Here is a 17317-nt window from a genome sequence, read left to right as displayed (position 1 = left end):
TCACTGATCACGTTAGGCTGCGTTTAATTTAAATAAAACAATTATGTCGGATTTACCGCGGGGGAGGCACGAGTAATGTCTGCAGTTTTCGGTTTGGCTGTTTGTTTCAATAAATAAATATCTTTGTCAAAATTCGTCATCGCTCCCATGTCTTATTCGACTTAGTAGTTGTTCTGAAGTGTTTATTGCTTGCCTACATTTTACTCCCTCCTCTATGTTTAATATAAAGCACATTAATTATTAATTTCGGTTGCCTAAAGGTTGTTCTGTAGAAAGTATTTGACTCTGATGTGTGCCACAGAATGTATTTGACTCTAGCCACAAAATTATTTAGAAGGGGGGATTTCGGGAAGGCAAGACATGCCCTTGCCGAAATCCCGCCCTTCTAATTTCCTTAATTTTGTGGCTAGAGTCAAATACTTTCTATAGAACAAACCGAAATTAATAATTAATGTATAGTTGAATTCAGAAGTTTACATTTTCTTTCTGAGGTCTTGGCTGACTTCTTTTGATATTCCTATCATGTCAAGCAAAGTGGCACTGGGTTTGAAGGTTGGCCTTGAAATACATCCACAGCTACACCCCCAATTGACTGACATGGTGTCAATTAGCCTATCAGAAGCTTCTAAAGCTATGACATCATTTTCTGGAATTTTACAAGCTGTTTAAAGGCACAGTCAATTTAGTGTATGTAAACTTCTGACCCACTGGAATTGTGAATTATAAGTGAAAGTTTGTTAACAAGAAGTTTGTGGAGTGGTTGAAAAACGAGTTTTAATGATTCCAACCTAAGTGTATGTAACCAAAACTAAGGAGATGATTGTGGACTACAGGAAAAGGAGCACCGAGCACGCCCCATTCTCATCGACAGGGCTGTAGTGGAGCAGGTTGAGAGCTTCAAGTTCCTTGGTGTCCACATCACCAACAAACTAGAATGGTCCAAACACACCAAGACAGTTGTGAAGAGGGCACGACAAAGCCTATTCCCCCTCAGGAAACTAAAAAGATTTGGCATGGGTCCTGAGATCCTCAAGGTTATACAGCTGCAACATCGAGAGCACCCTGACTGGTTGCGTCACTGCCATTGTACGGCAATTGCTCAGCCTCCGACCGCAAGGCACTACAGAGGGTAGTGAGTACAGCCCAGTACGTCACTGGGGCTAAGCTGCCTGCCATCCAGGACCTCTACACCAGGCGGTGTCAGAGGAAGGCCCAAAAAATTGTAAAAGACCCCAGCCACCCTAGTCATAGACTGTTCTCTCTACTAACGCATGGCAAGTGGTACCGGAGTGCCAAGTGTAGGCTTCTCAACAGTTTTTACCCCCAAGCCATAAGACTCCTGAACAGATAATCAAATTGATACCCGGACTATCTGCATTGTGTCCCCCCCCCACCCCAACCCCTCTTTTACGTTGCTGCTACTCTGTTTATCATATATGCATAGTCACTTTAATTATACACTGATGTATGTACATACTACATCAATTGGCCCGACCAACCAGTGCGCCCGCACATTGGCTAACCAGGCTTCTGCATTGTGTCCCACCACCCGCCAACCCCTCTTTACGCTACTGCTACTCTCTGTTCATCATATATGCACAGTCACTTTAACCACAACTACGAGAATCGGATAGGAGCACAGCGCTTCCTTCAGGGAGCTGAACGTCGCTTCTGTCTCGTCCATCCATTTTACTGTTCTTGGGAGTCGGGCCCTGGTTAGATCGGTTAGGGGGGAAGCTATAGCCGCAAAGTTGGGGATAAACCGTCTATAGTATCCTGCCAGTCCCAGGAAGGACTTGGTGCGTGGAACAGGCCAGTAACGTACTGCGTGAACCTTCCTCTACTGGGGTTTGATGTTCCCCCGTCCGATCAAATACCCCAGGTACTGCACCTCCTCAAACCCTAGTTTGCATTTCTTGGGGTTCGCGGTCAACCTGGCTTGTCTGAGCGCATTCAGCATCGCCTGGAGGAGCGTCAGGTGCTCTTCCCAACCTTGGCTGTGGATGATAATATCATGGAATGTAGGCGGGGCTCAATGGAGACCGAACGGGAGCGCCCGGTACTGATACAATCCGTCTGGTGTCGAAAACGCCGTCTTCTCCCGGGAGGAGGCTGCCTTTTCCAATTGGTCGATGAGCTCGTCCACCCTCGGCATAGGGTAGGCTTCGAACAAGCTTATATCGTTCACACCCCGGAAATCATTACAGAAGCGCAGGCTACCGTCCGGTTTGGGCACCAACACAACGGGGCTGCACCATGCACTGTGAGACTTCAACGACACCCAGCATAGCCTCCACTTCCTGTTTAGGGCCTTCCTTCGGGCCTCTGGAATCCGATATTGCCTCTTTCATACCATTTCCCCGGCCTGGGTACGGATGTGGTGCTCAATGAGGGTCATGCGGCCCAGGCTTCTCGGAGAACACTGACTTGTTCCGATCGACGATATCACTGAGCTCTTGCTCCCTGAGCTCTTGCTCCCTGAGCTCTTGCTCCCTGAGCTCTTGCTCTTGGTCCTCATTGCGCGGGACCACCACTGCTACCGTCAGTGTCCTGGGTCCTGGCCATAACATGGACAAGCCTGTCCTCTGTTAGGGTTTCCATCTTCCGGGCAGCCGTACGCGGTAATTGACAAGTCCCAGCTTCTCGATCACCTCATAGGACCCGTGTCATGTTGCCAGGAACTTACTTTCGGCCGTGGGGATCAAGACCAACATCCTGTCTCCCACCTCAAATTTTCGGGGCTGGGCTCCCTGATTGTAGACCTGGGCTTGGGCTCGTTGGGCCTTCTCCATATGGTCCCTCACGACTGGCCATTTGGCTGTCATCCGCTCCCTCATCATCTCCACGTGCTCTACCATGCTGCGTAAGGGGGTCGGTTGGGCCTCCCACACCTCTTTGGTGAGGTCCAGTAGGCCGCGTGGCGATTCCCTTGGACACCGCCGCCCTTAGGGGAATGGCCTCGGGATACCGGGTGGCATAGTCTACGATTACCAGGATGTACCGGTGTCCTCGTGCTGTTTTTACCAGGGGCCCCACTATGTCCATGACAATGCGTTCAAAGGGCACCCCGATGTTCGGTAGGGGGACCAGTGGGTTTTGGAAGTGTGCCTTTGGGGCAGCCATTTGACACTGCGGGCAGCTGCGACACTAGTCTTCCATGGCCCTCCTCATCCCGGGCCAGTGGAACTGGGCGGCGATCCGTTCTCGGGTCTTCTCCATTCCCAGGTGCGCCCCAACAGGTGGGTGTGGTCCAGCTGAAGAACAGTTCCCACGTTCCACCTGATACAAAAGGTTATTCTTGATTTGGAAATGGGGGTATCGCTAGTCACTCGCCCCCGGAAGTAGCTGTCCATCCACTGCTATCACTTGGGCTGCGTCGGCTTTCAAGTTAGGGTCCTCCCACTGGGCCGTCCCGAATTGTCCCCTCAGTTGGCCCCCAGGGGGTGTCTCGACTGGCCCCTCAATCGAGGAGGGGGAGGCTGGGGTCTTCCTCCTGTGGTTCCCCGGGAGGGGGGGGGGGTCTGGTTCTGGCACCCCCTCCAACTCCGGACCTGTAGATACAGGTTGGTCAACCGTTTTCTTCCAGGCCGCACAGGCGATGGGTCGTCCTCGCTCTCATCTTCAGACGGCTTCGTATCTTCTTCCTCAGCTCGTGCCCCCACAGGGCCGCGAACAGTGGATAATCTCGTCCCACTAGGATAGGTACCGGCAACTCTGGTACTGCACCCACCATCAGCTGGCAGTTCCCTTGTGGCGTCACAATGTTGGCCCATTGGGTTGGATAACGTTTTGTGTCCCTGTGAACACAGGAAATGGGCATCTCCCTACCCCGTTCAGTCACCTGGTTCAGCAGGCTCGTGGTTACTAGGGTAACCATACTTCCAGAGTCTAATAGAATTTCCGTGTCGAGTCCGTCAACCTTCACCGGGACCATAGGTGCAGTTGATTCATGGTGTGCCCAACAGGAGGTGACGTAGTTCAGTGCGTGACACACCTCACTTCCATGGCTTGCTGATGGCATCGACTCCTCTCGAGCGGGGCAATTCCAGGCCATGTGCCCCCGGGCACCACACTCAAAACACCTTGTTTGGTCTCCATCTACCTGGGGTCGTAGGTGGCGGGTCGGCCCTACCCCAGCCGTCTCTCCACGGGTTTGCGGTCCTTTGGCCCTGCTGACTGTCGGTTTGGGGTACCCAGCAGTGGGGCTGTCCTTCAGACTCCTTCGAATGGGTCGTCAACTCAGCCCAGCTCCCACTCAGCAGGGCCTGAGTGTTCTGATGCATCTCCACTGCTTCCAGGAGGCCCGCCAAGGTCTGGGGCGCGCATAGACTCGCTGCCCTCTTCATGTCGTGGGGTAGTGCCCGTAGGAAGCGATCCAGGACCACTTTGACTCGGATGGAGAGGGTGGGTATGTCAGTTAGGAGCCATCCCCTGGGGACGCGTAGTAGGTTGCTCATCTGGGCTCGAGGGGATGCGTCGGCTACGAACCTCCAGTTGTGGAATAGTTGAGCCCGTGGGCCAGGCTGTACCCGTAGCAGCTGAGTATCTCCTGGTTGAGTCTGTCGTAGTTAGCCGCTTGTTCATCGTTCAGTTCCCAATACGCCTTTTGGGCATTCCCAGAGAGGAATGGAGCCAGCAGACTGGCCCACTTATGCCTTGGCCATCCTTCCCGTAGTTCAAACGTACAGAGGTAGGTCTCGATGTTGTAATCTTCTGTTAGCTCGATTAAAAATTGGTTTGGATGTGTTTCAGTAGATGCTCCTCCTTGTAGCTTCCTGATTTCCTCAATGAGGCGGACATTTTGTAGCCGCTGTTCCTCCAGCGTTCGTTCCTGCACCGCCTGTTGGGCTTGTTGGGCCCGGATGAACTGAGCTATCAACTTGTCCATGCTGATGCTGCGTAACCGTCAACCCTGATCTGACCATGTTGTCAGAGTGCCCGCAATCTCCACCACTTGTGACAGACCATGGGGTTGGGTCAAAACATTTACACAGATCAGACACGGACAGAGTAGGAGTAGCTCAGTTTCAAAGGTATTTATTAAAATAATAGTCCAAAATAATAGGTGGCTGATCTGCTGTATGCCACACCTCGCTACTGTTTTTCACTGTCTTTTTACTGTTGTTTTTATTTCTTTACTTACCTATTGTTCACCTAATACCTTTTTTGCACTATTGGTTAGAGCCTGTAAGTAAGCATTTCACTGTAAGGTCTACACCTGTTGTATTCAGCTTACGTGATAATAAACTTTGATTTGATTTGATGTAAACTTCTGACTTCAACTGTATGTGTGTTATATTAATGTCACGAGAATTTTCAATCCCAATGATAATAATAATCAATAGCTTTGACTAATCCCCGAGGTTTGTAAGACCATTGGTATAATAATAATTAGTCAAAGACTCAGTTTATGCAAAAGGCTAGTACAGTTTATTCAGAGAACGTTCTAAAGTCAAGAATACAAAGACATCCATTTTATAGCTGCGCACATACTTCCACACAAACAGTAGATATCCTACACACATACTGTCTCACTACCCAGCCGACAGATTAGGGAGACCTTGGGACGTACTTCCTGTCCTCTCCCAATCTCTTGTCAGGTTGGCACCGAATTTTGCTCAGACAGTCTGTGTTTACTATAAACAATATATTGTACAGATATAATGTTTTACCCTAATTCTGACTAAAAACTACACTCACGGATATATAATTCTACTGATTTAAACCACACACATCATTCGAATAATCTCATGATTCTAATGAATTTCATACAATCATATGGTTTCAGGGTGGAATACTCTAGTCATTCATTTAAACATATAAATCCAATTGAGAATTAAACATAGAGGAGGGAGTAAAATTTAGGCAAGCAATACACATTTCAGAACAACTACTAGACGAATAAGACATGGGGGAGGTGATGAATTTTGGCAAAGAGCTTTATTTATAGACTAATACACGTAGCCAAACCAAAAACTGCAGACATTACTAGTGCCTCCCCCACGATCAAACCGTCATAAAAAATCAAATGAAATGCAGTCTAACGTGATCAGAAATCTCAACTATCAAGCAAGTCGAGAGCAATAAAGAATTGAGTGTGTGCGAGTTCACGCGAAGAGGGGGGAGAATTCTGTCAGGGGGGAGATTTTCGGCACAACACCAGTACAGAGTCAATGTGCAGGGGTACAGGTTAGTCATGGTAATTTGTAAAGTGACTATGCATATACAGTACCAGTCAAAAATTTGGACAAACCTACTCATTCCAGGGTTTTTCTACATTTTCACTATTTTCTACATTGTAGAAAACACAATTAAATAACACCTATGGAATCATGTAACACCCAAAAATATTTTTGATTAATCAAAGTAGCCACCCTTTGCCTTGATGACAGCTTGAAATCTCTCAACCAGCTTCATGAGGTAGTCACCTGGAATGCATTTCAATTAACAGATGTGCCTTGTTAAAAGTAAATTTGTGGAATTTCTTTCCTTCTTAATGCGTTTGAGCCAATCAGTTGTGTTGTGACAAGGTAGGGGTGGTATACAGAAGATAGACCTATTTGGTACAAGACCAAGTCCATATTATGGCAAGAACAGCTCAAATAAGCAAAGAGAAACATCCCATCATTACTTTAAGACATGAAGGTCAGTCAATCCGAAAAATTTCAGGAACTTTGAAAGTTTCTTCAAGTGCAGTCGAAAAAACCATCAAGAGCTATGCTGAAATTGGCTCTCATGAGGACCACCACAGGAAAGGAAGACCAAGAGTTAACTCTGATGCAATTCATTAGAATTACCAGCCTACCAGAAATTGCAGCCCAAATAAATGCTTCACAGAGTTCAAGTAAGACACATCTCAACATCAACTGTTGAGAGGAGACTGCATGAATCAGGCCTTCATGGTTGAATTGCTGCAAAGAAACCACTACTAAAAGACACCAATAATAAGAAGAGACTTGCTTGGACCAAGAAACACGAGCAATGGACATTAGACCAGTGGAACTCCGTCCTTTGGTCTAATGAGTTCAAATTTACGATTTTTGGTTCCAATCGCTATGTATTTGTGAGACACAGACTAGGTGAACGGATGATCTCCGCATGTGTGGTTCCCACCGTGAAGCATGGAGGAGGAGGTATGATGTTGTGGGGGTGCTTTGCTGGTGACACTCTGATTTATTTAGAATTCAACACACACTTAACCAGCATGAATACCACAGAATTCTGCAGCGATACGCCATCCCATCTGGTTTGCGCTTAGTGGAACAATCATTTGTTTTTCAACAGGACAATGACCCAAAACACACCTACAGGCTGTGTAATGGCTATTTGACCAAGAAGGAGAGTGATGGAGAGCTGCATCAGATGACCTGACCTCTACAATCACCCTAACTCAACCCAATTGAGATGGTTTGGGTGAGTTGGACCGCAGAGTGAAGGAAAAGCAGCCAACATGTGTTTGTTAAACACTGTTTTGGTTACTACGTGATTCCATATGTGTTATTTCATAGTTTTGATGTCTTCACTATTATACAATGTCGAAAATATAAAAAATAGAGGACAACCCTTGAATGAGTAGGTGTGTCCAAACTTTTGACTGGTACTGTATTTGCACATATACAGTTGAACTCGGAGGTTTACATACACCTTAGCCAAATACATTTAAATTCAGTTTTTCACAATTCCTGACATTTAATCAGAGTAAACATTCCCTGTCTCAGGTCAGTTGGGATCACCAATTTATTTTAAGAATGTGAAATGTCAGAATAATAGAAGAGAGAATTATTTATTAGAGCTTTTATTTCTTTCATCACATTCCTAGCGGGTCAGAAGTTTAAATACACTCAATTAGTATTTGGTAGCATTGCCTTGAAATTGTTTAACTTGGGTCAAACGTTTCGGGTAGCCTTCCACACGCCTCCCACAATACGTTGGGTGAATTTTGGCCCATTCCTCCTGACAGAGCTGATGTAACTGAGTCAGGTTTGTAGGCCTCCTTGCTCGCACATGCTTTTTCAGTTCTGCCCACACATTTTCTATGCGATTGAGGTCAGGTCTTTGTGATGGCCACTCCAATACCTTGACTTTGTTGTCCTTTTTGCCACAACTTTGGAAGTATGTTTGGGGTCATCGTCCATTTGGAAAACCTATTTGCGACCAAGCTTTAACTGACTGATGTCTTGAGATGTTACTTCAATACATCAACAATTTTCCATCCTCATGATGCCATCTATTTTGTGAAGTGCATTAGTCCCTCCTGCAGCAAAGCACCCCCACAACATGATGCAGCCACCCCATGCTTCACGGTAGGTATGGTGTTCTTCAGCTTGCAAGTCTCCACCTTTTTCCTCCAAACATAACAATGGTCACTATGGCCAAACAGTTATGTTTTTGTTTCATCAGACCAGAGACATTTCTCCAAAAAGTAAGTGTTTTGTCCCCATGTGCAGTTGCAAACCGTAGTTTGGCTTTTTTTATGGCGGTTTGGTGACTTCTTCCCTGCTGAGGGGCCTTTCAGGTTATGTCGATATAGGACTCGTTTTACTGTGGAAATTGATACTTTTGTACCTTTTGCCTCCAGCATCTTCACAAGGTCCTTTGCTGTTGTTCTGGGATTGATTTGCACTTTTCGCACCAAAGTGCGTTCTTCTCTAGGAGACAGAACGCGTCTCCTTTCTGATCGGTATGATGGCTGCGTGGTCCCATGGTGTTTATACTTACGTACTATTGTTTGTACAGATGAACATGGTACCTTCAGGCATTTGGAAATTGCTCCCAAGGATGAACCAGATTGTGGAGGTCCGCAATTTTTTTTCTGAGGTCTTGGCTGATTTATTTGGATTTTTCCATGATGTCAAGCAAAGAGCCACTGAGTTTGAAGGTAGGCCTTGAAATACATCCACAGGTACACCTCCAATGAGTTCAATTAGCCTATCAGAAGATTCTAAAGCCATGACATCCTTTTCTGGAGTTTTCCAAGCTTTTTAAAGGCACAGTCAACTTAGTGGCTGGAATTGTGATACAGTGAATTATAAGTGAAATAATCCGTCTGTAAACAATTGTTGGAAAAATGACTTACTCTACAAAGAAGATGATTTGACAAAACTATAGTTTGTTAACAATACATTTGTGGAGTGGTTGAAAAACAAGTTTTAATGACTCCAACCTAAGTGTATGTAAACGTATGACTTCAACTGTATGGCAAAAGCAGTCAGTATCATTTAACCACATCAAAAGCTGTCCATATACAGTGCATTTGGAAAGTTTTTAGACCCCTTGATTTTTTCCACATTACAGCCTTATTCTGAAATGCATTCAAATGTGTGTGTTTTTCATTAATCAATAAAAAAAAAATACCCCACAATGACAAAGCAAAAATGGCTTTAAACATTTTTGCTGAAATAAAAAACAGAAATATCACGTTTACATAAGTATTCAAACTCTTTACTCAGAACTTACTCAGAACAGTACTGTTGAAGTACCTTTGGCAGCGATGACAGCCTCAAGTCCTCTTGGGTATTTGAGGAGTTTCTCCCATTCTTCTCTGCAGATCCTCTCAAGCTCTATTAGGTTGGGTGGGGAGCGTCGCTGCACAGCTATTTTCAGTTCTCTCTTTATGTAGTGTTGTAGTGTCTCTTTTGTCGTGATGTGTGTTTTGTCCTATATCTTTTGTATTTAATTCCAGCCCCCATCCCCGCAGGAGGCATTTTGCCTTTTGGTAGGCCGTCATTGTAAATAAGAATTTGCTCTTAACTGACTTGCCTAGTTTAATAAAGGTTAGATAAAAACATAAAAATAAAAATAAATCATCAATGGAAACAGGATGCAACTGAGCTCAATTTTGAGTCTCAGAGCAAAGGGTCTGAATACTTATGTAAATAAATTACGTTTTATTATATATTTCTACATTTGCTAACATTTCTAAGAACCTGTTTTCGCTTTGTCATTATGAGGTACTGTGTGTATATTGATGTGGGGAAAAAACGATTTTAGCAATTATAGAATAAGGCTGGCTGTAACATAACAAAATGTGGAAAAGTCAAGGGGTCTGAATACTCTCCGAATGCACTGTATGGGTTATGTGTATGCACTCAGATATACCTGTCCCATGTTGCTTCAGATATGACCGACCCACATCCAGGTTTTTGAATAGTAAAGAATGTTTTCACTGCATATACCACTATACCAGAGTTTATTTCCATGAAACCAATACTCCCTAGACGTCTAGAGGTTCAAATTAATGAAAATATTCATATTTATTTTTTCATTCTTTCATTGTTTTGGGGGTTTCATGTAAGGGTATGTAAGGCCTATATACTTTAATTGTTTAATTTCTAGAAGACTCTAGAGCTCTCAAAGTATGTCATCCCTTTGATTTGATTTTTATTTCGTGATTAGTACAAATGTGAAGGATTTGTTATCATTGAGAAATAAAGTTTAAACAGTTTAATAGCGCTAAATTATTATATACCGGTGTATATATTTATGTCATTTATTTGGGTCAATAAATTATTATAATCCATATGATCATATTTGATCTATTTCGTACCACTAGAAATATCATTTTAATTCCATGCTCATAGATACCACAAGAAGGCGACCATGTCACACGAAGAGAAACGCGCAAGAAAATAATCTGGGACAAATTGTTCGCTGCAGGCCTACGTAGATTATCCCGAACACGTTTCCTGCTAAAGTAGAAAGGATCAAATGGTTTTTGAAAAGAAGTCTTCGGGTGAGTTTAACTCTCTTTTCTTAGTGAAATGGTTGCTTCTGATTATAATAACTATATCGAGTACATAACTTGAGTTCACAAGTCAATAATACAATAACAATTTAATTAACAAACAACCTTACGTTTGTCACTTGAGCTTGCTAACTGGCTAACCTGGTGGTGTTGTGTCCAGATCGTACAAATGCGCAATCATCACAAAAAATACCGGTTGTGAGCATACTATACTGGATAAACTATACATACTATGACATACTATACCGAAACATATAACTAGATCATCTCATATTAACCTAGAAAGCAGGCGAAAAAGGTATTCAATTGCAATGAGAGGAAGTACATGACAACAGAAAGTCATTTTCAGTACTTTTCCAACAGCAAGGTTAGCTAATAAATCATCGTCTAGTCCGACCATTACTAGCTCTTCGAGTCAGGCTTTAGCTGTTCCAGCTGTGTGATAGTCGTTGATATGTAGCTAGTGTAAACCTAGCCAGCAGATCTGACCCACTTGCTTACAGCTGCACTAGGGTCGGACAGACGTGTAGCTTAAGCAGGGGTGAAAGTGGATTTAATTTCTTCGCTATACAGTACCTCCTAAACCAAAAACATGTGAGCCGAATCATACATTCTATATGTAATTCTATGTTATTAATTAAATAGGATCTCTGTGGGACTAGTTGTAAAGATTTTAGATTTAACTTTAGAAATGTATTACTTTTTATTGTGGGAAACAGAACCAGTCATGATGTTTTCATCTGATTGTCAAACAATTACTTCAAATGGGTATTTTACTAGGCTACCTGCGCACTTTAATCCACTCAAAAAATATCCAGCCTCCAAACCACTTTGAATGGAATGAGAGATTGGCTGCAGTGGCTACTGTTAGCTAGCATGAGAACGAAACACGGCAGTTTACTTAACTAGCAGTCGTACAATTCTCTATGGAACAGTTTGGAGTACAATGCATTTCTCATCCATGGACTGAGGAACGCTTTCCGAGCCATATCTCGCGCTGGCTCCGCTGCATCTTAATCTCCACAGGAAACCTGTCCAGCCCTATTGCAGCTTTAAGAAAACTCGGTCTGAGTAAAGCATAGCAGACACATATTCAACTAACCTGTACTTGGGCGATACTTTCTTCGTTCTCGATTCCGAAGAAAATTGTATCTTATAAATGTCTGTGTCCAGCTCTTTTCTAAGCGACACGGCCATGTGTAGAAGTAGATGACAGTGTGTCACACAGTGGACCAAAATATGTAAATTACATGCAAACTGGAATTCTCACTCGATACAAAACATGGATTTTTTTTCCTGAATATTCTCTAATCATTCAAGGGTTTTTCTTTATTTTTACTATAGTCTACATTGTAGAATAATAGGGAAGACATCAAAACTATGAAATAACAGATCTGGAATCATATAGTAACCAAAAAAGTGTTAAATCAAAATATATTTTATTTTTGAGATTCTTCAAAGTAGCCACCCTTTGCCTTGATGAAAGCTTTGCTTGCTCTTGGCATTCTCTCAACCAGCTTAACCTGGAAAGCTTTTCCAACAGTTCCCACATATGCTGAGCACTTTAAAACATGAGCCCAATGTAGACTCAAATAACTTAATCCATATGACTACAGGTATTGGATATTTTAATAAAAACATATTTCTCTCTCCCTCACTACCCCTACTCCCTCTATCTCTCCCAGCCCGTGTAGCGGAGGCAGGACAGAGGCGAGTGTTGGACGATGCAACACGCCAGCGGAGGTTAAATCGGCAGCTGGATGCTCTAGAGAAGGACAACTTCCAGGATGACCCTCTCTCCTCCCTGCCTCCCTCTGGTCCTACTGCCCGCCTGCCCGCCTTTAGCGAAGGAGAGGAACCCGGTGTGTGAGGAAACGCCTTTTAGATCTGCCCAGTGCTATTGTTTGGTGGAGAGCTCTATATTAATTTCTTCATGTGTACTTCTGCCTCCCTTCTCTTTCATCTCTTTATCCTTTCTCTTTCACTCCCTCTTCTCCTGCCTCTCTTCCGCCTTCCCTCTTTCTTTCTGTCTCTAGGTAAGAAGAAGAGGAAAACTAGAGGTGATCACTTCAAACAGAGATTTCGCAAAAACTTCCAGACTCTACTAGAAGAAGAGGTAGGTAATAGACTGAGAACGCCTCTAACCCCACAAGTAGTCCGCCATATGGAGAAGTGGGTGTCATTTGAAACACACTAGCATCATGTGCAGAGGGGTGCATCCTGACAGAACGTTCCGATAGAAATACATTATGATGGTATGTATCAGGGTTGGTGTCAATTTCATTTGAATTCCAGTCAATTCAGGAAGTACACTGAAATTCCAATGCTTTTCAGTAAGGGAAATGTTGAATTGGAATTTCGTTTACTTTCTGAATTGAAACGGAATTGACGCTAACCCTCGTATGTATGGTCCTCTGTAGCTCAGTTGGTAGAACATGATGCTTGTAACTGGTTCAAGTCCCGGGATCACCCAAGCGATAAAAATGTATGCACGCATGTCTCTAAAGTGCTTTGGATAAAAGTGTCTGCTAAATGCCATGTAGCACATTTCTCTCACGTAGAATAAGGAATGACGTCAGCTCTATAGAGTAGAGGTCGACCGATTATGATTTTTCAACGCTGATACCAATACCGATTATTGGAGGACCAAAAAAAGGCGATGCTGAATTATTTTTTTAAATGATTATATTAATTTGTAATAATGACAATTACAACAATACTGAATGAAAACTTTTATTTTAACTTAATATAATACATCAAATCAATTTAGCCTCAAATAAATAATAAAACATGTTCAATTTGGTTTAAATAATGCAAAAACAAAGTGTTGGAGAAGAAAGTAAAAGTGCAATATTTGCCATGTAAAAAAGCTAAAGTTCTAGTTCTTTGCTCAGAACATGAGAACATATGAAAGCTGGTGGTTCCTTTTAACATGAGTCTTCAATATTCCCAGATAAGTTTATGTTGAGGTTATTATAGGAATTATAGGACTATTTCTCTCTCTACCATTTGTATTTCATATACCTTTGACTATTGGATGTTCTTATAGGAACTTTAGTATTGCCAGTGTAACAGTATAGCTTCCGTCCCTCTCCTCGCCCCTACCTGGGCTCGAACCAGGAACCCATCGACAACAGCCACCCTCAAAGCATCGTTACCCATCGCTCCACAAAATCCGCGGACCTTGCAGAGCAAGGGGAACAACTACTCCAAGTCTCAGAACGGGTGACGTTTGAAACGCTATTAGCGCGCACCCCGCTAACTAGCTAGCCATTTCACGTCGGTTACACCAGCCTAATCTCAGGAATTGATAGGCTTGAAGTCATAAACAGCGCAATGCTTGAAGCATTGCGAAGGGCTGCTGGAAAACGCACTAAAGTGCTGTTTGAATGAATGCTTACGAGCCTGCTGCTGCCTACCACCGCTTAGTCAGACTGCTCTATTAAATATCAAATCATAGACTTAATAATAACATTATAACACACGTGACCCTGAACGTGACCCTGGGTGCATACTAGAGGTTGACTGATTAATCGGAATGGCCGATTAATTAGGGCCAATTTCAAGTTTGAATAACAATCGGAAATCGGTATTTTTGGGCGCCGATTTCATTTATTTTTTATTTAAAAGATAATTTTTTTACACCTTTATTTAATCTTTATTTAACTGGGCAAGTCAGTTAAGAACACATTCTTATTTTCAATGACGGCCTAGGAACGGTGGGTTAACTGCCTCGTTCAGGGGTAGAACGACAGATTTTCACCTTGTCAGCTCCTATAATAGTAGTCCTATAATAACTACAACCTAAAACTTCTTACCTGGGAATATTGAAGACTCATGTTAAAAGGAACCACCAGCTTTCATATGTTCTGAGCAAGGAACTGAAACGTTAGCTTTCTTACATAGCACATAATGCACTTTTACTTTCTTCTCCAACACTTTGTTTTTGCATTATTTAAACCAAATTGAACATGTTTCATTATCTACTTGAGGCTAAATTGATTTTATTGATGTATTATGTTAAGTTAAAATAGTGTTAATTCAGTATTGTTGTAATTGTCATTATTACAAATACATGTAAAAAAAGATATATATAATTAATCGGACGATTAATCGGTATCAACTTTTTGGTCCTCCAATAATCGGTATCAGTGTTGAAAAATCATAATCGGTCGACCACTAGTGCGTACCAATAATATCACCTTTCTCATGGAGTGTGAACATATTCACTAAATTCAAAAAAGTTAACTTAAGCCTTGTCTGATCCAGAACGCCCCAAAGTAAACCCATTCACTACTACCCACAAATCTAAAGGCATTGGATTGGTGGAGGAATTGGCTAGTGGGAGCTTCCACCATTTTTCTTATATTAATAATTTCCTTTGAAATCATTAATTGAGATCTTCCCATAGACTGGTTGGTTGTTTAGCAACAAAACCAATACATGCAAAATAGACAGGGTTGGCTTAGATTGTTGACAACACGTAAGCTATATTTTGTCTCCAATGTTTATTGAAAACATACATTTTCACAACTAGCTCTTGTATCCTCTCAAATACATCCTTACAGTTGTTGGTTGGTTGGTTAGCTAGCTAACGAATTTTAGCCATATTAGCATTGATATGAAATCAGTCAGAACACCTCAAGAACAAGATAAAACGAGCTGAAACTATCCTACTTACGATTCCCCACATGTCAGTTTCTTGTCATTTTTGCTAGCAATCTGGCCATCCAGAATCACAACAATACGCTGACTTCTGCCCCAAGGAAGCGCTTTGTTCGCTAACCCATCTATAGCCCCCGTTTTTGCTGAGAGGCTAACCCCGTACTTGCTGTGTTGTGATTGGCAGAATGTGTCTGAGAGGGAGGAGCCTAACTACCTGTCAGCTGCAGCCCCTCCCTCCTCGCTCCCCCCTCGTCTGTTCTGCTCCGTCTGTGGATTTCCTTCCTCCTACACCTGTTGCTCCTGTGGTGGGCGCTATTGTTCCACACGCTGTCTTATCACGCACAGAGAGACCAGGTAACTCACACTACACTACGCTAGAGCTGGGACCATAAACTGAAAATTATCGTTCATTACGATAAGTAGCCTATACTAAAGAAATGTGAAGTTCTAAATTAAATGCGTTCGCTAATATGGGTGATTATTAATGGGACAATTGATGGCTACAACCATCAAACCAATAGTAGTAGTTTGAAGGATAATACAATAAAAACTGTGGTGCACATTGCTATTAACTTATTGTTCGATTTATTGTTATCGCATCAATTAGGCAATTTATCGCGATAAGAATTTTTGTCCATATTGCCCAGCTCTAACACTCACACACACTGTTCCATACACACAGAGGCTACGTAACATGAATGCAACACACACATTACCATACACACACAGGGTTGTATATTAACCCTACTTACTACCCTTAGCCTCATATCTCTCTCTCTATTTCTCTCTCTCAGGTGTCTGAAGATGACTCTGTAGCAGCTGATCTGACTATACCTGGTCATGCTCACAAAATGTGGATGGTAAATTCTTCTACCTGTAGCTGTATAGAATGTTACAACACAGGAACGGCGCTACGGATAATGACCGTGTACCAGAGATTCTATGGAGAGAACACTACCAGAGAAGTAATGGGGAACGCTACTAGAAAGTTACAAACATGCACACAGTGGCTCAGCACTCTGCAGTGTGACGTCAGTGTTGTGGAGTAGGGTAGTGGTGCGTGGGTAAAATCACTGGGGAAGCAAGAAAAAAAAGCCATATTACAACCTATGTGTTATAATTGCATTGTTTGCTCTATAACTTGTTAATTCATATTACTTCACAAATAGGTTTATCACTCTGTCATACAGTACACACTTTTTTATTTTTTTGTTGTCCTAGGTTACCTGGCTAAAATGCTTGCTCGCTAGGTTAACTTCCATTCATGGGAAATTTGATCTAGTTAACATTAGCCATCTACATCTAGCTACATATTGAATTTCCATCCTCTCACGCCAGGGGCACAACAATGTATGAATTTCTGGTTGGAACAGAATCGCCGTTATAATCATTGGCCGGTACGGAGAATTAAGTAGAACCAAAAGTCCAAATTCATATCTCCATCCATGGCTAATTTAAGAAAGGGAAAACTTTAGCTAGCTAGCCACCGGAGGACAACAACACAACGAGATGCAACAATTCAATTTGTTTCTGTCAATGACTAATGCTTTCAATGCGTTTTGATAGGAGTGATTCCAAAATCGAAGCTGGCTTCCCTTGACCCTTTTTTTTTTTTTTTGCAGACCAGGACCATTCACAGTTGAGCTTGTTCAATTTAGCTCAATGTTGAGTGGCTAATTGTTTATACTTTTTTTTTATCAAGAGGCCAGATGCTCATTGGCTTCCCTTGCATTCCGTTCAATGCTACGGGCTGCAGCAATGGACCAGACGGCATCAGATAGGTGGCCTACAGGTGTAGAGACAGAGGGGCGCTGTTTCGCTTGCCCGGAAGCTTTCTCCAGTGAGATGCATTCAGCCTCATGCAAATTGAAAATTATGAAAAACAGACACAAAAGATAAGATAAGATT

The 17317-nt window shown here is 42.8% G+C and overlaps 1 protein-coding gene across 1 annotated transcript; it reads left to right on the top strand.

The window, feature by feature from the left end:
* The first annotated feature begins 10576 nt into the window (after positions 1 to 10576).
* Positions 10577 to 17267, top strand: LOC109897063 (zinc finger HIT domain-containing protein 1). The gene is made up of 5 exons (XM_020491583.2): positions 10577 to 10732; positions 12430 to 12606; positions 12781 to 12860; positions 15594 to 15763; positions 16204 to 17267. The coding sequence occupies exons 1-5, from the start codon at positions 10708 to 10710 to the stop codon at positions 16223 to 16225; spliced, it is 474 nt and encodes a 157-aa protein (XP_020347172.1). The 5' UTR covers positions 10577 to 10707; the 3' UTR covers positions 16226 to 17267.
* The last annotated feature ends 50 nt before the right edge of the window (positions 17268 to 17317 follow it).

The sequence above is a fragment of the Oncorhynchus kisutch genome, linkage group LG9 (assembly GCF_002021735.2).
Source record: "Oncorhynchus kisutch isolate 150728-3 linkage group LG9, Okis_V2, whole genome shotgun sequence".
Lineage (NCBI taxonomy): Eukaryota > Metazoa > Chordata > Actinopteri > Salmoniformes > Salmonidae > Oncorhynchus > Oncorhynchus kisutch.
The sequence above is the reverse complement of the archived record's forward strand: the minus strand, read 5'-3'. Positions and strand labels throughout refer to the sequence as shown.